At 46.0% G+C, this 25,467-nt stretch overlaps 1 protein-coding gene across 3 annotated transcripts in view; it reads right to left on the bottom strand.

The window, feature by feature from the left end:
- EPHA4 (EPH receptor A4) overlaps positions 1–25,467 on the bottom strand; it is a 99,019-nt gene that overhangs the window by 49,476 nt on the left and 24,076 nt on the right. For all 3 annotated transcript variants that reach the window (XM_083848592.1, XM_083848593.1, XM_083848594.1), the window contains exon 4: positions 11,729–11,884. In XM_083848592.1, coding sequence (XP_083704718.1) covers positions 11,729–11,884 — 156 coding nt within the window. The remainder of the gene's footprint in view (positions 1–11,728; positions 11,885–25,467) is intronic.

Raw genomic sequence — 25,467 nt, 5'->3', positions numbered from 1 at the left:
GGGAAATCCTCCCTTCCTGCCAAATCTTTGAAGCACAGTCTCTGGGCTAAGCAGAGCTGGCAGGCAGAATTAGTGCCACAAGAAGACAGAGCACAGGCCAGGCCCTGCGACAGCGACTCCTCCTGCCTGCCGCACCACGGGGGGGGCTGCAAGCCTGGAGTTTGGTTTATACACTGGCAGCACACGGGACTCCTAGGGACAAAACCCTTTTACCCGAGGGTCAGCTAGCGCACAGCGAGACCCTGAGAGGAAAAAGCAAGCAGCTTTTTCTTACGGAGTGCTACCTGGCCGCATCACACTGCCCAGGGCTGGGACACTGTGGGGCCAAAGCCCCCTGCCAGGGCGGCCCTGCTCGGAGGCCAGAAGATGTGCCCGTTAGCTCACAGACAGCAGCCGATTTGGGGTTAATCTCAGACTTGCTCTGACGTCCATTAAGATATTTTCCAAGGCTCTAGGTCCAGTTTCACGTGGGAAAATGTGCCAGAATGAATCAAGCTCCTCAGAAGCAAAAAGTCAGTAATTAGTATGTGGGACAGGGCAGAGCAGTGTCTAAACAGAGACGCAACGAAGCGGAAAACCAGGGAAGCAGATGCTTGCAGGTCACAGAGATGAGCGCACCACCTCCAGCATGAAAAGGAAGATGCGGGGGAGTTTCCAAATGGTGGGCTGACATTGCAGTGAGGGGAAAAGCAATTTCCTTTCTTTCTGGAGCATAGTTGTTAATGGAGCTGTTGGCACCGGGAGTGGGGAATAGTTTCAGATTGATGGGCCTGGTTTCAGATGTTGAAACACAGGGCGTATCTGCTCCTTCAATGGTGATCAGGATTTGCTTTGTTTCTGACAACAGAGCCACTGCTGCTGGAGGAGAGGAAAACCCTTTCATGGCCGTGGGAGGCTGGAAACGCCAGCACGGGGGCACCGAGACAGGGACCTGCGGAGCTGCCCCATTCTGGCACTGGGGGGACCCCAAAGAGGACCCGGTTTGACCATGGGACCTGAGAGCAGTATCCCTCACCCACCTATTCAGCAGCACCATGAGCAGACACGGGGGAACGGAAGTTTTTAATTTTATTCCTTCTTTGGGCTCCATAAATCGTGCTTCACAATAAACCCATCGAAATCAACTGAGCCATGAAGCAAATGGAAAGGCCTTGGGTGGAGCAACTTCGCTGTGTGTGTCTGTGCTCAGGGAAACACCAAAGAGTCTGTTTAGCAACAAATAATCTTTGTCAAGCTAATCTTGCTATCTTCCTCAACCCTCCTATTAGATTTACTTAAATGCATTGGGCAATGCAGATTGTGTATGGCTTTCCCTTGCTGCAATAGGCTACAGGCTTTATATCTTTTTATCTCTCTTTCATCCACAGATAGACTGATCTGTCTGTCTTAAGGACACGTACCCCATGTCAAATGAATATTCAGGAAAACTAGAGTCTTTAAGGAGTTAACAGCATGAGCACTGACTTGCACTAAGGATATGTTTTCGCAGTCTTACCTGCATTTTAACTTTCCTATCGACCACTATTTCTCTCCCTCCATTCCTACAACGTACTAAGGTCCCACTCCCAGTCAGAGGCCTCGTGAAAGCCGCTGCAAGGCTGATAAGAGGCTGTTGAAATCCATGACAAAGACACGAATCATCACCTGACCAGCTCCCTCCTTCCCACCCTGTGCTACCTTATCTGAGCCATCTCTGTGGATTAAAGGTCCCCCTGAGCAAACTTAAGGAGCCCCCTGCCCTGTGCCAGGGACTGACTGCTTCCCCAGAGAAGCCCCAGGCACGCTCTGCAGGACTGAAGGAGCCCCTTTGCAGCGCGGACACAGCTGTCAAGTGAAGCAGGGTGCAGACGTGAGGACATTTCATTAAGCTGTTTGTTTGCACGAGAATAACGTTTAGCCTTTAAGACAGCTGCCCTACACGTTGCAGGACCGCTAGAGGTTGCAGGCTCAAAGTGTGCCCGTTGTTCAGACAGCAGCCTGCCGAGGAAGTCACCCAAAGCCCCTTTCTTCCTGCCACCAAACAACAGTACAGCCACAGGAGGTTCAACCCAGTGGAGGTGGCAGGAAGAAGAAAGCCCATCCTCAACGCAGCGAACAATTTCAAAAGGCAAACAGCACAAACAAGATTAGCAGCAACCGAGTGAAAGCTCCTCCTGCCCTCAGGGATCCATCTCGCCCAGACCTCCAAGCGTGCCAAAGGGAAGGTGCCAACAGGACCCTCAGCGCGCCCCGGGACGGAGCAGCCACGGGTGCCCCAGCACTCAGTAAACCTTGCTGAGCACTGAGCCCGAAGGAGAAAGCTTCCTCCTGAGCAGACTGGGTGTACCACAGACCTGTGGGGAAGGGGGTGCTGGAGCTGGAGGGCCCCCAGCCAGCCAGCCAGGCACAACCTGCCCTTCCTGCAGCTGCGAACCTGCGCAACTGACAAATACCTGTGGAAAGAACTGCCCTAGGATCTGAGGGCAGAACTGTAAATGTGCTGTGCAACTGCATTTAAATGGCTGTAACCAAGGTTTTAATATCACTGGCTTTACATCTTGCTTTTTTATTTTTATTATTACTGATCTGCCCAGCACAGTGCTTCTCTGAAAGCCTCTGTGGGTGTATGCAGTAAATTCAATTACAGTTTTCTACATCCAGACCAGACAGACTTGTTTGACATAGAGAATACTGTCTTCACTAAACCAGTTAATTTAGTTCAGCAACAGTGTATGGTTAGAAGGCGTGGATTAAAGGACAGTGAAAGGAGACGAGAAATAAATGATTCCAGGCAAAACGCCTCCCAAGTGACTTTGCTGTCCCACAAAACAACAAGACACGAAGAAGAACTTGCAGCTGGGTCCTGTGCTGCCCCAGGCTGACAGAAGTCAGAACCCCAACACTGACAACCAGCAGCCCCATATTTTGGGCAGGCCTTTAGAGCAGCCAGAGCAGATTTCATCCCCTGTTAGGTGCAATGGTGAACAATGAGGAACAATGGTGAAAGAACAACTTTTGTTCACCAAAGCTATATGTGACTAAAATTTTTTTTTTTTCTTTTCCCAGAGGTCCCATGGACAAAGCATTGAAGACAACAAAGCTGCAAGGCTTTGGCCCGGCCAATTTTAATGGACCTGAGTAACCATTACAAGCTATTTTCACAGGTTGAAAAACAGAAACATCACAAAACAAACCAGAAAGCACTTCAGCAGAAGGTTCTGATACTACTGACTTAAAGTGAATTCAGGACTTTGAGAAACCCACTGTGATGGCACTGAAGTAAGGCTCTCTCCAGCCATCCACAGCTGTCCCAGCCCAGCCCCTGGCAGAGGGCTCCGCACCAGGAGCTCCTTTCTTTGTGCTGACTGCGTCCTCAACCACTGATGGTGGTAGTGGATTACTTTGGCAGCAACATTACCCATTAAGGACTACGTAGATTTTATCAGTATTTGGACTGTAACCACATCTGTTTACTATTAACCTATGTTACGGTTAATATTTATTACCTTGAAAGATGTATCTGTGGGAGGACATCTATTAAAAACGCAAGCTGAAACCCACACTCTCCACGGAAGTGCTAATGGAGATATTTCAAATATATACCCTCAAGAAGCCAAGACTTCGTTATGAGCATCCTGTCAGTCACCAGATCAGTGCATTTAAAGTGCAGGCTCTTTTAAAAAAAGAAAGATGCTTTCAAAACCTATGTACGCAGCTGAGTAACAAGCAGGATGAGGTTTTTCAGACCTGGAAGGAGAAAATGATTTAAAAAATAATTTAGTCTGTATGTGCATGTGTGTAAAAGCACATTTCTCTATCAGGTAACGGATGCCTCTGCAGCCAGGGCAATGGATAATTATTTTCAAGTGGGTTGTCACCCTGCATTCAGCCTGCGTTTGCCTGACAGTGTGAAATCGGAAGGAAGCTTCATTGGCAATTCCCACCAGACATCAGAAAACCTCAAGCATGTAGAAAAGACTTTAATCTTCTTTAACCATTCCCACACTCTCCTTGAGGAAAATATCAGCTCTTTTTTGAGGCAGAAAAAGCAGACCTTAGCTTGATAAGGATTAAAAATTACTCTAACACTAAAATAATATGATAGCCTGCTGCAGTTGGAAGCTTTTTAACTTCACCCTCAAACAGAGAAAACTCTATAAATGTACTGTTAAGTGCAGCAGAGTGCCAATTATATGGTTGTTAATCAATCAGACGGACAAGTAAGCTACAATGGGCCTCAGACCAGGACTAACAAAAGGATCCTCTTTACGAGCCTGCACCAGAGAGAAGCTGACCCTCTTCATCTGCAATAATTTCAAAGGGAACTCAGGGTATTCAGAAATCTTGAGCTAATTTGCTATATAATAAACAAGATTCGTACAACAGGGAAGACTACTATGACTCACTGTACTGTAAAAGCAGCCTAGTATGAACTGGACTGATTTGAATCAGCAACTTTGGCTTTGGTTATACTACAGACATGCAGTCAAAAGTTAAGTCTTTGATAAGTTACAGGAACAGCAGGCACCTGGAAGTAAGCTTCCAACTACCTAATAGCAGGAAAACCTAACTGGAAATGCAGTATCAGAAACAGTGAGAAGTTCAGCACATCTTCTGCTATACAAGATCTGAAAGCCAGCTTCTGTGTACAACACAGCAAGAATAAAGAGAACAAATACAGAGGTGTGCAGCAGAAAGGATCCATACAACGAACAACTCCAAAGATCTGTGGAGCATATCTACAGAGAGCAACGAAATGTGACGGGAAGTACATCACGTCCCTTTGAAGGGGTTAGCTAGGGTTCCAAGAGGCAATGGGGCTGCACGAGGGCTTTCTGCTGTCCTGTCAGCCTTGTCAGTGTGACCACACTGCTGCTCTCTCCATGGACCTCACGATGCCGTTACTGCACAGCGAGCCTTTAACAATTCTAATCAATACTGTAACTCAATCATGAGCCGAACATTTGTCTCCCTGGAGGCAAGGCTGAGTGTGAAATCAAGAGCTTACTATTTTTGGAGTGGATGCAAAGAAAGTAATTATTAAATAATCAATTAAACTCTTTAAGTTGCCTTACTGAAATGTCTGGCAAAGTGGTGCCAGGCACAGCCTTCAAGAAAAAGCACCTCAGCCTCCTCTTTCCATTTCATAAAGCTTCATTAAACATGGACAACTGTGGTGCTGTCAATAAAGCTTCAGCATGTGAGATGTCAAGCCCTTCAGATAAACCTTTCTTGTTGATCTCTACCCATCTGAAAGACAAGTTATAATGCAGAGCAAACTCCTGGGCTGTGTAGTTTGAGCTCAGAAGCAAAGCCCACGCTCTCCTGTGACAGTTGTGTATCTTGTGGCCACTAATTGCTTCTTTCAGCAGTTGTGGACAGGTCTCCTGTTGCTGCGGGCCAGTTTACACAAGTGCTGACAGTTGGGGAAACCCTCGCTTCTTGTCTGGCTGGCTACTCCTGACCATTTATCATTATAGATCATGTGTTTTTACAACTGGTGAGACTAAAGTCAACAGTCTGCAAGACGCAGCAGCCACTTGAAATATCAGTCATCTGCTTCCCCCTCCCTCCTTTCTGTGCATGGTTAGCATTGCAATGGGGTTTTAATAAGGCATCTGATTTGGTAAACAATTCTTAATTTATTTACTTGGGCAAGACTCCTTTGACTTCAGTGGGAGTTCTGCCAAGCTAGGGATCTTGGGCCGGTGCCAGTGATAAAATGCCCATTTCACTGGCATGTACGATTTCCTATTTAGTTGCCAAAGAACCCTGGTTACCAGCTTCACAATAGGCTTTGTTTCCTTTACATGGAGAACAATGCAATTGATATTTCCTCTTCTCTCCAGGCAAAGGGAGTTAAGCAAAGAGGTCCAGTTACTGCTGGCAGAGGTATGGGAAAACTGATGCTTGCAGGTGCTGCTCTGTGGGCTCTGTGTTTCTCTCCCCAAAACTGCCAAACAGGAACACTTTGCATTGCCACATATGCTAAGACACATTACATCTTCTCTAATATGCTGTGCTGCAGACAACGTCACATGTGTCCACTCATTCTTGCAAGATAAAAAGAAAAATTCCACTGTGAATACCAGAAGGTTATCTGACAGTTTGACAGGAAAGAAATCCAACCAGAGAAACATGTCATTCTGTCACTGGCCCAACTGCTGGATTTCTTATTGTTAGTCCTCTAATTTACTCCAATGACTCTGCAGAACTGGGGCCTGACTAACCAAATCAAAGCCCCCACTTAATTGAGTAAATGTCTCAGTTAATTTAAGGCTCTGAACAGAGAAAATCAGAAGACAGCTAATAAACGGTTGCTGTATTTAAAGGAATGATGATTTTAAATCTACTGATTATAAACACGCATTGTCAAATTACACCCGTCTCCTCTCTTAAAGCCATAACCACTCCCCTTCTTATTCAGTGCTTTCTCAGTTCCTTCAGTCTGTCTCCACAGACGACAGGACAGAGCCTTCTCCTCTGAGATCCCCATCAGTCACAATCCCAGCCCTTCCCCTCGGTCTGGCAGCGATGGAGGATCTATTTTCCCAACCTACCTGTAAAAATTGTTCTTTCCATACCGCTCACCCACTGCTCTCTCTCACGCTGCAACTGCCATGCTGTACCTTACAAGGCACTCTGACATACTGTTTACACAATGAACAACCTTATAGGATGTTTTAAGAACAAAATCATTTACTAGAGGCATGGACATACAGAAAGGTGCAGAAGAATTATTACGCAGTACTTTTCACTTCTGAAGGTCAGGGGCTGTGCTGGCAGATAGTTCACGTTATAGAGAGGGGGCTCCTACAGAACCAGGGCCAGAACAACTGTGCAAAGCCCTGCGTAGGAAGCAAGGCAAAGCCAGTGCAAAGCTACCTACAACATACCAGCCATTATATGACCTTGTGCTGTATCCTACGTTCTTACTCTTCTAAAAGCCAGAGCACTGATAATCAGCGTCTGTCTGGAAATTCAGAAGAGGCACAAGTTAAGTTGAAGGAAAAAGAGCGCACTTGTTTATTTAGAAGTCTAAGCAATCATAATAAACATATGCTCAAATAATCAGCTCCCGTGTAATTACTCATTTGCAAGCACAGTTATTAGGTAGGTAAATTCACTCTTTTTTGGAAATGCAGGTCAAATATTTATCTCTGAGATACATTAAATGCAACACAAGATTGAGCTAAGGGCATATATTAGAGTGTAATATTTACGAAATTGAAGTGTTTAGACCTTTCAAACCTCTTTTAAAACCTTGACCTTGGAAACAAATAAGGACAGTGTTATTTTAATGTGCATTCAAATTTTAACAACACAGTCACACAGCTCTAGTGGAATCCACATCGAGTTTCCACTGTAGATTGCTCATCATTTCATTATGGTTCATTATGCTGATAACTGTCAGAAAGCATTAGAAGCAGGGGCCTTGAGTAATAGCACTGAAATGGTAATTTAAAAACAATATACTTTCTGGAGGAAATACAGCAGTGCACTAAATTCAATTAGAAGAGGCGAATGTAAAGACAACTAAGTGACGTTTGCTGTTTCAAGTCAGGCTCTTCGATTTCTTGATAACCTAAACTGGAGAAAGACGTTTTAAAGCAGGCACTTTTCTCTTGCATCTCACTGAATTTGCCCTCATTATCTCTAAGCTTCTCTCGTATAAACTGTCTTAAATGCAACCGTTTCAGAAATATTTCAGGCCACGCCAAAATACCAATCAACCAGTCACTGTTTGGGTGGCACAACGGACTAAATTTTTCAGGGTCATTTACTGAGACAAATTTCAAGCTGGACAGCCTGTGCTGGTAATCTCTCTTTTGTAAAGGGCTTCCAATTAAAAATCATTAATAATCGGAATCAACCGGACAATATAAACAATACAAAACCATCCCGTACTTGCTCATAATGTGAGCATTGTTTGTTAAGAAATAGTCTGAGAACCCAACTCATTAATGGTGGGGACGTGGGACCAACGCCCATTAGCTTGGGCAGGAACTGCACCTGCCTGCACCAGGCTGCAATTCAGAGAGTCTCCTACCCGCATCCTTACGGAGAAGGAAACTTGGGAACAAGGATCATGATTGAGACTGATTGTTCATCAGCCTTGGGGATGTGTGTGCTGGTAAGGCAATTTATTCCCCATTAGATTGCTAACCCTATGAAAAGCCCACCCCCTCAGCAAGCACTGAAACATAATGAAGGTCTCAGTATTTGCCTTAATGCAACTTTTGCAGTGCTTCCAGAAGGGAAAAACGTCTGTGTTTTCCACAGTTTGTGCTCGAGTGTACTACGGGTCAATCATACCACCTCCATGCCCAAGCACACAGCTGACAAGCCCACTGTGTCTCAAAACTCAGAGTCTAAATTCTCGACTTAGGTCAATGAGGCAGATCCAGGGCAGCTCTGCTCCTCAGTGGTGACAGACACGATGATGAATATCCCCATGAGGCAAGAGTGAGGGAAAAGAGGCACCAGTAAATGTGTATGTCAGGGTTTCTATGCCCGGCCTTTCGACACAGCCCACCGTCTCCTATGCTCACATCCAGCCATGTTCTGCCCTTTCTTGTAGGAGATTTAAGGCAGACATAACCACTCACTTCTGCAGAGATAAATAGAGCAGAATGCTAAAAATGGAGCACGAGTTATTTGTTGAGATTGTATGCCTGGCTTAACTGAAGGTTAGGTACAGTTTTTACAACTCAACAAGGGACAGAGATGTCAGATCGTGGTGTTAAGGAGCAGGAAAACACTGGAGCACCTCTTCTGACCAGCGCATCAGGAAGCGGGTATTACTCAGTACTCGCCGTGGGAGTTGTGAGAAGGGAAAGGAAAGGGAATTCTCCAATTCCCCTTCATCCACTAGCACAGTCAGGCTAATGCAAAGTCCTAACAGTCCTCCTCCCCCAACCCACAAGGCTAGATAAGTGACGAGGCCAGCCAGTCTATTACTAAAGGAAATCAATAGCCAAAGGTCAAAGCTCTACACAAACACATCCTAAGAAGCCTGAAGTTCTTCATCTCAAAAATTGTTTAGAAATAATAAAGAAAGTATCAATCCTCAGTCTATTCCAGGTGTTCTCTCCAAATTACCTGATGTTACTTATATTCACCTGGTCTAATAGTTCTCCAAGTGAACAGAAACCTGATTTTACAGGCCAGTGGAGCAGAGTCTATCTTTTTGCTAGAAGAATGGATCTCAGGTACTGCGTTTTATTTCTTCATTAGTGTGCCGTCACACTGAGTGATTACTAAATGCTGGGCTGAATGAGAATACCAGGGTTAAAGAGAGCATAATGAACAAAGAAGGTGCCTGATTATTATGGCTGTCAGCACAAGGGAATTGGGTTTGTCACCTGGTTTAACCAACTGGTAAGAACTGATTAGAGTCTGAATCCGTCTGAACGAACCTTTGATGTTTATGCTCCCTTCCGTCTCCACAGCTTGTCAGGAAAGGCGGACAAACGGGGAGTTTCTTCCGGAGGTGATTCCTTCAGCAGGAGCCCTTTAAACGGTTTCTGTCACTTGCCTCAACTTGGGAGATGGCCACTTGGTGCGGGGAGCACGGCAAGCAGCGGCCCCCCCCGTCCTTGTGCGCCTTGGGCCTGCGCCACACAGGCTGTGTCGTGCCCGTGCAGGTACTACCACCACAGCCACGTTCAAGCTCTGCTGAGGCAACCTCAAAGAGAAGGTAGCAGTGAGCAAAGCAGCGGGTGGGGGAGCAAAGCTGCCCCCACGAGCCAGCTCAGAAATAACTTCTGGATCTTCCTTCACCTTGGATCACAGAAAAAGCAGCTTTTAAGCTGCTGGCGAATTCAAAGCTCTGAAATGGGATCTCCAGAGACAGGCCTGTTTCCCAGGGCCAGACGGCCGTGGGATCGTGCTGTCGGCCTGCCTCTGCGTGCCAAGTCCTCGTAGACTGCTGCAGAGATGAAGACTGAGAGCAGCACCGTGGCCCTTGCCCTCTTTTTCACTCTTCATACTTGCAGTGTAAAAGACCAAGATCAGGGACTTCAACTTTGACTGACCTCCGAAGACCAGAGGGGGGAAGGCTGCCAGAAGCAGGCCCAAGACTTGACAAAAAAGGGCTAAGCTTGCAGGAGAACATGCTGCAAGCAAACATACATATCATTTGTTCACAATTCCCCCATCTGGAAGCGTTTTGCTCTCTCTTCAGACTTTGGTCCCTGCACATGCCTAGTTAAATCCAACCAGCTGATTACTAATTTGATTTCGGTTTGGTCAGGATATCACTCACTGCAACCAGGGCTTTATGAGAAACTTTTGCTGGTATAATGTTATTTAGGATGTATCTTCTGACAACAGTTTTATTGTTGCAAAAAGACATTTTCCCTAACAAAATTGTCAGGCTTTACATCTTCCAGTGTAAATTGTGTTATAAAAAGCATGATCTTACCCACTTCAGCGAGGTTTCACAACACAGCTAGACCTCCATCCCCAGTCAACGTTTGGCAAGGGTTACAGGGACCTCTCTGCTTTCCTGCTAAGCAAAAGCAGCTGCTCCTGGCTATGCCCAGACCTGCTTAACCACCACCCAGCAGAGCTTACAGCTGAAAGGAAGGAGATTGCTGAGGAAGAGCTCAAATCAAGGGGGTGTGGGGAAGGGATGAGTGCTGCTGAGTTATGGACATGCTTTGTTTCTGCCTTGTAAGGGAGAAATTAAGATTTAAACAAATGTGAGTCATCTCTCTAAAATGAATTTGGAATATATTAAAACGTTACAAAAGAAATATCTCAGCCTTCCCTCACAGACACACACACACACACTACATAAATATACAGCTGAGCTCCAAAAATCTGGAAGCATTTCCAATGGCTTTCAGGGAAAGCCACACATGGATATCCCCTAGCTAAACACAACCCTTTCACTTATTGTTTCAAACTGCTCTGCTCCTATAGAAACAAAAACCAAAGCTCTAGATGATCACGATTTAACACCAGGGCATGTCTAGAATCCCAGGTCTTTGGCTGCCTAAACCATTAGCTGACACAGAGGACAAGGAGCTGTTCCAGTAACTCTGCGGGTGCGCTCAGCGCGCTACGCCTCTTACTCCCCATGCTCAAAACGTTCTGGTGGAACTAAAGCATAATTCCATTTGCTGTGCATGATGTATTTATATACAAAGGATAAAATAAACCCTACTTTTTTGGGTTTGTTTCATTATGGTTTAAGATTTATTATTACCATTCTTTTCAGAAGAACGCTTTTTTTATGCTCCTAAGGATCACCAGCAACATTTTGAGTAAATTAGGTATATAATATTTATAATTTCATTAAATATTTACCCTATGTAATATGAGAAAACCTGTCACAATTTCTAGAAATATCAACATTTAAGAAGATGAAAGGTGATGTGATCTGTGGAACAGGTGCTCAGACTGGAAATTAGACCTGTAATTAGACCCAACTCTGTTATTGACATCTGCAAGTCACTCCTCTTGCAGCTCCTCATTTATTTAGACTGTAAGCTCTCAAGGGTCAGCACAATCATGTCACTGTTAGGAATTCTGGGCTGAAACTTAAACGTTTTCTCTCCCAGAAGATGATCCAAAATGCGGACTGCAACTGCAAAGGACTGCAGGAGCTAGCGAACACTACTGTCAGAAGTTGGACACTTCCTAGACAGCTCTCCAGGCAATGTGTCACCCATGCACATTTGAAGAAAGACAGAGGAAATAGATGACGAAAGGGAAAGAGACTGTTTAAAGACAAACTTACGAGTGCAGGGCATGGATGCAGCATCATTTTCAGCTCGGAAAAAGCCCCGGTCGCAGGTGCAGGAGGTAGAGCCTTCCCAGATGGAGTAGCTGTGAGGCGGGCATTTGGCACACGCAGCATCTGTCGAAAGCGCCTTGTAGTATCCGATTTTGCAAGCTACATGGAGGAACAGGAAGGGAGAGTGTTACTTGCCCAGGATGCGATCATAAATTGCTGGCTTACTTATTCAAAATCTAGGAAGGAGACATTTCAAAAAGATCTAATGATGTCCTCTTAGCCCCAGGTGAAGAATTAACAATCATCACACTCTTAATGAGTACTCCTATGTCAGGATATACTGATTTCTAATTCCAAGAAGAGCCATTCTAAAAGCTGGCTTGGAGATGGTAAAAAAAAAATTACGGTCTTGTGTTGACACTGCCAGAAAATCAGCTGCCTCTTTGTGCTTACCATGGAGTTAACACATCGCTTAACCCATGTCCACCTGCATTCACACACACACAGAGCACAACAAAAGGGGTGCAATTGCTTTATTCTATGACCACTTAAGGAATGGCAGCTGACAGCCAAACACTGCCAATTTTGAAGAGGGAGTGGGATAGGAACCCACTGCGATTGGCAGCGAGGCCCTCAGCCTGCCATGCCCGGAAATGGCTCGTCTCCCTCCTGGCAAGGCAGGATTCATTTGGCTCCTTCCCCCCCGGGGAGGAAATCAGTGATGCTCTCCCTCCCTGAAGCCAGGGCCCATCAGTAACTGCACCACTGGCACGAGGACCCATGTGCGGCTTGGCAAGCTTTCCGTGACATCATCTTCATAAATGCAATGCTTACACGGATGGCTACTTCTACATCACTTGGAAAAAAACTCATTAGTATCACTAATAACACATTTTTAATAGCGGCTAACAGGTATGTCATCCCAGAAACGACCCCCTCGGCTACAGATAAAAGCCCACTGTCACCACTGGCATTCAGCGCTATGGAGAACAGAGAAGACGTGAGCACGCAACTGTGCAAAAAGGAAAGGTTGTTCCAGCATTTGCTGCATGACTCACTCTTGCCACTTATCACCTACAGTACCTTTAGGGCTCGCCACACGCAGCTTGCAGCTCCCACCTGCCCCGTGCCCACCCTGGGCCCCCTTCTCCTGCTTCGCCTTCCATCGGCCCCTCTCCTCCTTCCCTCTTTCTTTTATGAAGCTGTCCAAATTGGGAACGGGAAGGGATTTCAGGAACACATTTATGAAGAGGCAAGTTCCTTCGCACGCTACCCAAAGCCATTTCTGGCACTTCCTTACCGAGCCCTGACTTTAGGACATGCCGTGCGCCACCTGTAAAAGCGCTGGGACATGAACCCGCTTTGGCTGCCCCTGGACCAGAGGATCTTACAGGAACACATCGCTTGAACGACTAGGACTTATGCTCCCAGAGTTTATATACGTCACACAATCAGGTCAGGTTCAACACGCAAGGTGCTTTTTGGCCACGCTTCCAACGGCCTTGGGGATCCCGTGAAAAACAGAAAGGGGAGCGCTGGAGGGAGGAATTGCAGGGAGGACAATTACCTTTCCTTTTATCCTATGACTGCAATGTGTGGAGAAGGAGCTGTGCTATCGCTACGTGTCCTCCTGTGACAGGCTGAACAGCAGCAGCCAAGAGACAGGTTCTGATCTGAGATCTCCCTCCCAGTTTTTGTTGTTGTAGCTCAGATAAGAAACATGGCCAGGCCCGTGGACAGCCGGAGCAGATACCCACGGATGGGATCCTATGGCCACACATAAAGAGAAGGGATAGGAAAAAAACAGTACAAGAGGAGAGCAAGCTAACTGCTCCCATCCATTATTCAAGTTTTTTAAAATAAAACACGCAAACTAACATTACTTTGAACATGAGCATGACAGTACACAGAAATTATTAAATGATGAGCCGCCTTGTGCATTTTCACAGTATTCAAGTACTCAGAGACAAACAACCCTGCACAAAGTGGAAGGTTCTGCACTGGCTGTAATGTGTTATTGGAAAGGTAGAAAAATGTCACAGGTTTTTGGGACCATTCCTCCCCCTCTTCTTTACAGGTACCAGATGGATACAGTGGGTACTGCAAGGTCAACAGACTCTAATCCAAGGACTTTTTCCCCTTTGTTTCATGCGCTGTATTTTGTTTTCAACTATATTAAGCCAAGATCATTAATATTTCAGGACCTGAAGAAAGCTCTCTGAAGGCAGGGGCTGCTCCTAAAGCACACACAGCCATTTTGCTTCAGCTGTACAAAATCAGTGGCTGCTGAGCAGTTCGCCGTCTTCATTTTAGTGTGCCCGTGTCAGCACGTGGCAAAAAACAGCCTTAGAGAACATGGTGCATTAAACCAAGAGACCTCCGTGGTACCGTCACTTAAAAACTTGAAACTGATCCTGGAGGAGCAGCTCTTCGCATGAAGAGCTTCGCTCTGCTCAGGCTGCGGACAGGCTTTTGGGGAGGTTACCAGTTCAGCAGGCAAACAAGCAGCCTGGACAGAACCTGTCCCCTGAAATTCCTTACGGCTTGCTCAGGACAAATCTCCATTCTGCTGCTTTTCCAGGAAGGATTTGCCGGGTGAGACAGGGCATGAATGGTGTCCTTACACAGCTTTCGAAAGATACCATTGTAAAAAGATTAGTTCACATGTGCAATGCAAACTTTGAGTTCAATTCCTTAGCTTTGCCTTAATTAGTTCTTGCTGTTAGCTTAAAAAAAAAAAAAAAACAGAAATCTTTTCTCACATTCAGATCACCCACAACCATAACAAGGTTACAACCATCTGCACAATATCCAAGGAAAATTCTCAAACAAAAATATTTTCAATATGAGAAAGCTCTCGGCTTTTTCTCAGAACAAACCACATTGATTCTAAATGGACACCAGCATGAAGTAATTACACTGATATCTTTGAGTTCCAATGTGTAAATCTGTTTAATTTGTATTTCTCCTAAAGTGAGACAGGATTTATCAAACATTGCTGGTCAGCACTATGTGATTTTTTATTTTTATTTTTTTAATTTACCAGTGATACGTGTTCAAACTGCAAAAACTGTTCCAAAGAATCATGGAGCTTCAGTCAAATCTCTATGCAAATTTTTCTCAAGCTGTTCTTCAAACTCTATTTTCTCATTAAAAGCTGATTTTCTGACTCTTATGGTTTTCTTTAAAAAAAAAAAAAAAAAGAATGCATGTGTGGGCTGGAAAGTCTGCTTGCTTGCTCTCGCCAAATGCTATTTTCCATTAGAAAATTTCAGCCAGCAATTTCAGAATTTAAAAACCTATCTCATAATGGATGTAGTCCTAGTCACATTGTAGTCATAGCTACAATAAAATCTAAGTATTAAATAAACCGTAAATCCCTTTTAAATAGGCTTTAATTTTTCTCTGATTTGGGGAAAAAAATCTTTAAAAAGCTTTCTTCTTGCATATTTAAAATTGTTCAAAAAAAAAAATTGGGCACACGAAGCCTGGGCTGCAGAGCCGTCCCCTTATCACTCACTATGCCGAATCCGCGACCTCCAAACGCGTTCTGCAAGGGAAGCGCCCGCAGCCTGGATGGAGCCCAGGGTGGGAGCAGACCTGAATGAGAAATGGGCTCCCGCGGCGCCCCCCTGCCCAGGAGGAACCAGCGTACCACTAAGAACATTTATTATCACAGGCAAGCGAATAACACAGCTAACAATCTGTGGGTTTAAAGTCAACGAGGGTAGCCAACTTTGATGAAAAACCCTAGAAAAATATTCTTGGTTAACTGAAGGACAAAGCAAACAATTTAAGAACAGATATGTCAGTGTCAAGCTCATAAATTTCATCGAGAAAAGAAATTTGTGCGTCAAATACTTTGATAGCGTATTACATGTTTTTCATCAGTGGTTACTTTTTCTACAGCTCCTGCCCGTGTGAAAATATTTTAAGCTCTTGTTTTAATTGCACCCTTAGGAATAAAAAGTTAGTTTTATTTTCCCTGTCTAATGTTCTTCCTATTCTTTAAAAGGATGGATTTTCTCTCTCGGATTGTAACAAAACCACATCTGCCACATAAGTAGGCAGCATCTTCTCAGCTCTCTTTTACTGTTATTACCATTTCTGAGCAGATTTTTGTGTGTTAATTATAGAACTCAATTGTTTGGATAGCCTCTTTTGATGAGCTTTCTGCCCCGAACCATGAACCCCTCTGTTATTGTACAGCTGTTTTAGTTCCAAATGCTCATCAGGGTTTTCTAATTGTCAAGCTGTCCCAGTGACTAGTTCTTTTGACCTAAAAGTCAAAGAAAGGGAGTCACCCTTGTCTCCCCGACATGAATACCATGGGAGTCCCAGTGGCCCCCCTCACGCCTGCGAGACAATGCCTTTCCAGATCATTGCCACTACAAGCATAATTGGTTTTTGGGTGAAATGAGAAGATTTTAAATAGGATGAATTAATGAGTTTCTTGTAAAATTAAGTCGTTCTCCTGGTCCAATCTAATTACTCACTGTAATGCCCCTGAGGGTGATAAATAAAGGTCCTTAGAAGCCAGCGGGTGAAAAGAAAAAAAAAAAAAGCGCCTTCTCTTTCTTAAAAGTCAGGTTGCAGAATTAGATGCGATGTACCAAATGCTGTTTCCAAGTAAAGTCAGATTCCTTTGATGTTCATACTGGAAGATCTTTACCCCCTATTTTGCCTCTTATTAATAATGACTGTATGATCTCTACAAATTAAAATGAGCTCCACGTCTTTAACTCCTATCTCCAATGGGAAAAGCTGAGCCTGTATTTCTGTGGCACTAATGCCGCGCGGGAACACCAACGCAGCCCCACCAGGGAATGACGACTGTTGGACTTTGGGGGCAGTTTTACTCCACTGGGTGCAAACCTGGGAGAGGCTTAACCAGAGCTTCAGAGGCACCTTCACCCGCCCAAGCACCCTCACGAGGCACCGCGGGAGGACTCAGCGGAGCTGTGCTGAGCGATGGTGGCCCTGCTACCGCTCCTTGGCCAGCAGGAAAGGCTTGGCTGCAGGCAGCGGGATGCGGAAGAAGGCGGCAGTGTCCCGAGCACAGAAAGTGCAGTGGCTGTAGGGGGTCACAGCAGCACGTGGAAGCCTTCAGCAGCCCAGCGGTGCGCTGCCTCAGCCTGGTTGGCACCCATGGTGAGGCTGATCAATGATCGGCCAGATGTTTTTTGCCCCCTGGGGAACAAGAAGCTCAACTGCTTACTTGTGTGGCAGAAGCAAAAAGACACGAGGAGCAAGGAACTAGGGAGATCTTCCCTGGGGAAATGAACCACTGGCACCTTCCAAGATCCCTTCTTGAATCCTCGGGAGAAAAAGGATGAGGTGCTGACCGCTAACTGCAAGCCACTGACTGCCACAACCTTCCAAAGCCGCTGGGCAGCAGCCCTGCACTGACATCAGCCAAATCCCTCAGCACCCTCAGGCGCATCCCATCAGGTCCCACAGACCCGCCTACGTCCCACGAACTTACGCGGGTGCCCCTCAGCTCAGCCTCCTGTAACACCTCACTCGCACAGACTCTGCTGGACCTGGAGGGCCAGGCAGCCAACCCAATCGGTAAAACCACGGCAAGACAAAGCATCCAGCATACCTCAGCCTTTCCCGTGCCCCGGGTCACTAAGCCACTGAGCAGAAGGACGACCTTTTCCTCAGCCTTCCTTCTGGTGTCTGCACAAGCAGGTGCCCTTCACATCCCCCGCCAGGTCCAACTCCAGCCAAGCTTTGGTTTTCCTTACTTCAGCAAAGTCCTGAACAAATCTCATGAAGTCCAGGACTTTAATTCTTTTAATATGCAAGAACTCCAGTGAAGTAAAACAGGGGGAAAGGAAAAGCCTGTAGCTCAGCAAGGTGCACGAGCACAGCAGGACAGGGCATCACTGGCATCGTTACACTCCCACATCTGTGGTTTAGGGACAGAGTTTGCATTTCATAGGCTGTATCAGTTCTCCAGGTTTTACTGACACTACACTTGCCCTCTACAGAAAATTTTCAAACTTGTATCTCACAGAAACAAAATATAGTTATGCTGATAGCCCGATCATTTTAAAAGCTGAAACCTACTTGCTTCTATTAGTCACCGTTTTCTAAGGAAATGTGCTCGTCAAAAGCATAAAAGAAAGAATTAAACATATATGTAATTCATATGTTAAATAAATTCAATAGGCAGATACACGGAGAAACTAAAAGATTAAGAGTTAGCTTTTATTCTAAAAACTATTAAGAATTATTCTTAAGTTTGCCATGCAGTTGATAGATCAACTGCTAAAAAAAAAACTCTCCAAAAATATACACACTGAAAATATCATATTTGTATGAATTAGCAAAAATAGCTTACATATGCAACGCCCATCTTTGCTATTACTGTATTCTACTCGCTATGCTTTGTAAGGTGGACGTTTTCCACATCATGATCGCTACTGATCTCTGATAGTGGCCTGATCTTCCATTAGCACCGTCAACACTGCCTGCACGAGCTGCTTCCAGCCCCACGCTAGGAGGCTTGGCTGAAAAGGCTCCATCATCAAGACATTATAAAAGGAAAAGCAGCCCCTGGACTTAATATTTGCCGCATTTATTTTACTTTTTTGTCTGAAATTAAAACAAAAAAAAAATAGCTAAAGATCTGCAGTTTGAGTAAAAACAACAATGACAAGAACACACAAATCCTTTCTCGGTGAGAAGGCAGCACTTTCCGTGCAGAAGGAAAATCCCACGCTGCTCGGCTCCCCGCAGGAAGATGCTTGCTAGGAGCGGTGGCAGAGGCAGGAGGCCGACACCCCAGCCACCTGCAGGTGTCCCATCCCTCTGGCGGCTGTCCCACGCAGCTCGGCAGAGGCCAGGCAGCAGCACGACAACTTCAGCGCCTTTACGCAGTTCAATGAATAGGGACGTGCTGCTGCACTGGGCGCTCACCACCTCCACGGTTTTAGTAAGAATTAATATTCTCATTCATTTATTAATCCGATAAAAACAGAGTTAAGACATTGTTTAAATGTGTATTCAAGCAATAAGCCCTGGTGTGGTGAGTCCCCTCGTCCCAGAAGGTGACGTAGGGCTGCTGTTCCTCGCTCAGCGCGGACAGCACGGGCGCTGCTAACGCCGCGTGCAGGTGCTGAGAGCATCGTCGGGAGGCTGCGGAGCCAAGCCCTCGGACGCTCTGCGTCTCTGCTCGAGCTGCGGCCGTGCTCTGGCACAGGCTTCATCTAACTTTGAAAGTTTAATCACCTTTCTACAAGCTGTGAGGTTTAGGAGATGAGTCAACTAATCAGTTTCAAATAATTACTCAATTAGAAAAACAAGTTGACACTTTCCCCCGAACAGAAGCAGCAAGAGGAGAATTTCTAACAGATTTTTAAGCGAATCTAAGATTTTTTTTTAAGAAACAGAAGAATAATGGATTTCTTGTTCTGCTAAGAAACTAAATTTTACAGAAAAAAAAGCACATTATTACTAAAGTTTTACAATATACTCTAGTGAAAGCTGATTAATTGTCCTAAATCTCCACATTAACTCTAATCCTCTTGTCAGGAGACCTGCTTACAAGCTCCTCTCCCCAGCCGCCTACCAGCACTGATGGGAGCAGAGATCTGTATCTCAAAGCACTGTCCGGCCAGCCTAGGATTACCTCTCATCTCCTGAATTTTAACAGCTCTGTAAAAAGGCAATTAAACTTCCTAAATTAGATAAAGCCTGCGATACAGCGTAGTAGCAGCTTGAAATGGGAAGACCTAACACTATTAACACGGAGCCCCAACATTACTGTTTAATGCATCTGCTTGCTCCTAACCTGGGCATCAGCTGTCATCATCTGAAGTCTTGTGCTAAAAAAGAATGAGTGCTGGTGAGGTGTTAAAGCGCATCCAACGTGTTATTTTCGGTTATTTTAAAAGTGCCTTTACTTTATATACGCTAACGAGGAATTGCAATTTGCCTCGAGTAATTATTACATTAATCCCCTCTAAGGAATTGTCTATTGACAAGAATTTGTGGATTCATCCTTCCTATAAATCCTTTAATGCTGCTTCCTTTGTGCAAGAGGAATGCCGCTCACTGCAGCAGAGCTGGGATGTTTTCTGCTACTGTTTGAACTTGTATCACCACTGCGACGGAGCCAAGTCCTGCCAGCAAACCAGAAACTAGCTTCTTCTGCAAGTGCACGCACACACATCTGTGTACGCACGCGGCTTCTTCCTTTTGATACTTGGGTTAACTGGGAACCGTCCGGAACAAAGTTCAAGCCGATCGCTCTGGAGCTACAGCAAGATGCCTTAATATGGTTTAATCGTCACATCCTCTCTAAATGGCTGTGCCACGCGCCTTAAAAAAGAAAGAAAAGCTATTTTTATCTCCCCGGAGAATTGCTTGACACAAAGGTTTTGGAAGATGCCTAAATATAGACAGTTCTGGTGAGATCAGGGTGTATGCAACAAGATAACAACTGCACTATTTTTGACCGTCTCACACAGACCCTGGAACACAATGGCTTCAAACGCACGCTGCGTCGGCTCTGCCCAGCTTTAGAGAAAATAGGCAGAGGTACTTCTGGGAGCCTCCCATCAACATCACTGTAAAAAACTATCAATCCTCTACTAAGTAGTACATCAATCAAAATGGTGGCATGCAAATCATGATCCATTAAGTACTTCACACTTGATTACCCATGACATTTTAGAGAGGGTCATACACTGATGAGTTGCTTCTCTCTTCTTTGCCCTTTGCTATTTGGAGTGCATGACCACTTTTAGTTCATTACTGATGCAAAGATCATCATGAAGCTTAATTTCAACAAGAGAGGAAAACAGCAGCTCGATTGTTTGTCCTTTTCTCCTTCGACACCCCAAGCTGTAGGTTTCTTCATTCTATGCAGATCGCACCTTTTTGGAGGAGGTGCCCGACACGGGGCTGTGCAGGTGCACGTTTGTTTAGATTTGGCGTTCTCCACCAAAGATGTTCTGAAAGCGAAGGAGAATGACTCAAACCGCCCACCGCTTCTCTTTTTTCCACAATTCTAGCCTAGATGTGAAAGCGAGGCTGCAGATTTGCTCCACACTGGTCTAATTCACAAAACCAAAAATACTCAGGGAGGCATCTGGAAGCTGTCCTTCTGCACTTGCTCTCATTGCAGCCTGATGCCTCGCAGCAAGGTGAGATCTCGTGGCTATGGGGGGCACCTTGGTGGTCTCCCTGGTCTAACTCCTGGCTCTGTCAGACGCTGAGGACAGCGTGCCTAACCTTCCCCGTCCACATTCACGGGGCCGGTGAGTATGGTGGTTTGAAGAGGAAAAACCATTCTTTTTCTTTCCAGCTGGTCTGGCCTCAGCCTCTGCTCAGTAACCTCCAGGTCATCTCCCTGAGGACGTCGGGTGCGGACAACCCCTTCCCACTGTGGCAGGAAAGCAGCAGAGAGCAGAGAAGGGAAAGCAGGGCTGTTCCTTCGCGCCCCTTATTTGAAGGGAGCAACTGCACAGACACCCAGAGCGTAAACTTCAGTATCCCTGCCTCAGTTTATCCACTTACAAAGTGGCAATAAAATTCACAATAGATGCGTTGAAAAGCTGTTGTGAGGTTTAATTAAGCAATAAGTGCGTACAGAGCACTCGGAGATCTCCAGATAACGAGGCGCCCGTACGAGAGAGGAGGTGATTACTTCTGATGAAACAAAATCTCATGGCAACAGCCTGGCAGACTCAGCAGGGAATATCCAGGGCTGTCTCAACTCTCCTCTTCCAGCCTTGGCAGAGGAAGCTCGCGGAGGTTGTTTACCTGCTCTTTTGCATCACAGGCTTTGGCAGGATGGTCGGGAGGAAGGCAGAGAAATGCCAGCATGGGCTGAACGCTCCGAGCTGTGAAACGCTGTCCCTATTTAAAAATCAAAAGAGCCGTGAATCTGCTCCTGTCAACAAGCCTTTCAATAGAGAGAGAATAATTTAGCAGGAATAGATGAAATCTCCCACCTTAGGGTGATCTGGGTGGCTGCGAGGGGAAACGCATTTTGGCAGTTCCCACATTCTTTTGTCAAACGTCTCTTGTCTGGGAAAGAGCGGAGTGCCAAAAGCCCTTGCAGGTGAATACCTTGGCTGTTTCAAGTTCAGTTGATTTAGAGCAATAGCACGTTTATCTGGGTGTTTGGAAAGTTATTAATGAGATCAGCAAATCCTTTCCGTGTATAAATTATAAATCACCTTCAGCAATGCCACGTAAATTATCAAGTCAAGTGCGAACACGCTTATTTATCTGTGACAGTCTTTTATCACCAACAAATAAACGCAAGAGAGAGAATTATCTGCGGAGAAAGACATCCCTCGGAGCACAGATGCCCAGCGTTAGGTCCCGACTGGCAGCGCAGGGCTCTCTATCGCGACGCCCCGAGGGGTCAGCGAGGAAGAGCGATGGAGCAGTGTGCTCGAGCCTCGGGCAGGTGCCGCAGGATGGCTTCCAGCTCGCCACGACCGCAGTGCTGCAGTGCTCGCCGTGCCCAGAGCAGGGGTCTGCAGCCAGCACCCCTTCCCACCATCACATCTCCTGCTGAGACGGGTGCTGCAAGTCTCGGGCTGGCCTGCAGGACCTGCTTTAATGGCCCCAGCAAAAATGAAGCTCCGAAAGAGAATAACCAGACTTACTCTGGTTTTATGGGTGGCTGCCAGGAGTTTTGGATAAGGAAAATAACAGCATGAGCCGAACTTAGCTTTTAAATCCTCTCCTATCCTGAATTCACGAGACAGACCAGGTGCTAACTCTTTTTAGCTGAAGTACAGTATCTTCATATTGCGACGCAGCCCATCCATCTTCAGGGTCCAGATAACCCACAGATTTACAGCACAGCTGCTACTCTAAGAGCACAGGATTTGGCCCAGTTGTTCAGCAGGCATATTGCTCGGTAATATTTGAAAGCTTTTTTGTTTGTTTGTTGAAATGTAGGCAGCCATTTGATGAACACTTTAAGCCAAGCTTTTCTTCAAGAGTTCTGGGATGAGAGAAGCTTCATTTTGTATAAGGCATATAAGTAAATGAAATTCAACAAAATCTCAGGGAAACAAACTGCAGAACCTGATGTTTGACATGAACAATGATCGCTGCGATGGGTCTCCTCTCTACCAGCACAGCCTTTGCCCAGCAGCCGCCAGAGCCAGGGGGAATGCAGAACCAGGAGCCGGGTGGCAGGGGCCCTGGGCTCACCCCAGGTGAAGCACCTTGGGTAGGAACCTGCCCGGCCTGAACAAATCCATCCTGACCGTCAGCTTACACAGTGGCAGTGTCTGCTGCTCCCAGGGGAGATGGAGCTCACGGTCCAGGTGTTTACAGAAGCGTACAAACCAAGGCAGGCCAACAGCATTTCTAGGCGAGTAGCTCCTGCTGCAGTTAGGCGCCCGTAGCTGACCCAGTCACCGAAGCAAAGACTCCTCAGGCGTCTGGGTTACTGCGATGAAGAACAGGAGGTTTCTCCCCTCTGGGAAGAGTTCTCATTTCCCTGGGGGAGCTACCACAGAGCACCACCAAGCCCCTGGAGGACCCCAAGGGCACAACCCAGGGCTGGGACACGGCTGGCCCCGGGTGAGCAGTCTTCTACCCGGCAATGGGGTAAAAGAAAAGCTTCCTTTCCCATTCCTGCATGTTGTCATGTGGCTGCTAATTAGGAGAAAGTGGCAAAACAAACATAATTTTGCTTGTAATCTGGAAAAGCATCTTCTACAAAACTATTGGCAAATAAGCCTGACAATAACATCACATTTTTGGCTCAGAAGCCCTCATAGCTGACATGATGGATCTATTTATTCAAATATCTACATGATACATAAATTAGTGCAAGATAATAAACACAGAAATTAATTGTGGTAAGCAACAGCTATTTAGAAATGGCCAAAAGCACCACTGACTTCAATCCAGGCCACAAAAATTCACCCTAGGAAAGGAATTTGGCCCCAAGTCTCAGCGAAGCCTCGCGCACCGGCGCGTGACTCACACCCTCGCCGATCGCCCCGCGCTCCTCCTGCTGCGATAAGCGCTATCAGCTCACGGCTCTTATGAGGAGCACGACTTATCTCATGCACTATACCATATCGAGACTTAATTTTGCCTCAACAGTTAACACAGGGTGCTATCAGTAGTATCCCAACTGCATTTCGGATCGTCTAAGAGAGCGAGGTTTTAAAAATACTGTCAGTAAGGGAACCTCATACCTGCTCCACAAAGACATGCGGGTCTGCAAGGCCAAGGCCGTCTCTTATCAGCGCACACATCTCACTTTCCTTTAGGTCCCAAAATCACACCGAGTAACCTCTGCTTCCAAACCTCAGCCGAGCAGAAACGTTCCCCTTTCTCTCTCTCCCTTTGTCAGCTATTAGTCAGCGCATCTCAAATTAGAGAGCGCCACGCTGAAAAGCTTCGCTGCCTTCCTGGTACGTCTGTGACTGTCAGGCTTCATGCGTGCAATGTCCGATGAACAGTCCTCGAGAAGAGCCCCACAGCCATCGATGGCCATCAGGGACTTCTCCCCTGTGCCCACCCCACAGCAGCGCGACCTGCACTTTGCCTCTGACCCCAACAGCTAGTCACTGTCAATCTGTTCAGTTTCCCCAGGCAGAACTCCTTTGAGGACCGCCGTTTGCTTGAATTTTCAAACACAGCATCATGAGATTACCAAATCTGCCTTAGCCCATCACGACAACACAGGAGAATCTGCACTTTTGAATGCTAGTGCTCAGACCAGTATAATAATTTTCCTTGTTTATTATTTGCAATTACTTCAAACCTTTTCTTGCCTGCATTCTTTTGTTAAGAGATTTACACTCAAACAGGCAAACTTGGGATTTTCTAACAGAACCAAAACGAGAAATTTGTTCACAATGAAAAATTGGGGCAGTTGAGCAGCACAGAGTGAAGAAAAGCAGCGGCTGCAATGCATTGGTTATGGCGTGTCTGATGTGTCAGGTTTATTCCCTAGATGTATTTTTCCTTTGTGAAGGTGCAGTCAAACAGCAGCCACTAATGGGCCAGTAAATTTGCACTGTGCCAGGCAGAGCTCCGAATGCATGAGATCAGCCACTAGCTGGGGGAGGGGGGAGATGGATATTTCACCATATTTTACTTTTATGCATTTGCTTACATTTTGTAGATGTGCCACTTAAAGAGAGCTATTTTTTAAGTTGTGCCCAACTCATCATGGTACATAAGCAATCTTTTGAAAGACCCATATGAATCACCTTTGTCAACAGTAAGTGGGTTTTGACATTGCGAATGCTTGGTGACATTACTCAGAAATACACAAACACGCCTTTTCCTCAGTGCAGTCATTTTAGGGCTTCAGAAGGGTATGACGTTTAAACATATAACTGAAGGAGAGGAAATGACACATCTAAACTAGAAGTACCCTACCCCAGATTGCCTTCAAGCAACAGGGAAAGTTGCTCCCACATAGGAGCAGTCACGCTGGGCTCATCCCTGGCCTTAAAAAACCAGCTCATGATGTCCCCGTCCCATGGGCAAGGGTGACCCAGGACAGTTTCTACCCCTGTAACGCACAGGACACCCAGACACCGACCAAGGACGCAGAGTACACAGGACAGAAGAGCTGCCTGCTGCACCAAGAGCGTTCCCAGAACTGCTGCAAAGGAGCAGCCTCAGCATCCACTTTAATAGTTACCGAACACTGGCAGAGCTGACGCTGACTCAGGAGCCAACTGCACTCCGAATTCTGCAATCGGGGATTAGGTGCGCTGCCTCCGAGCTCG

The sequence above is a fragment of the Anser anser genome (genome assembly GCF_964211835.1).
Source record: "Anser anser genome assembly, chromosome: 9".
In the NCBI taxonomy this organism is placed as follows: Eukaryota; Metazoa; Chordata; class Aves; order Anseriformes; family Anatidae; genus Anser; species Anser anser.
The sequence above is the reverse complement of the archived record's forward strand: the minus strand, read 5'-3'. Positions and strand labels throughout refer to the sequence as shown.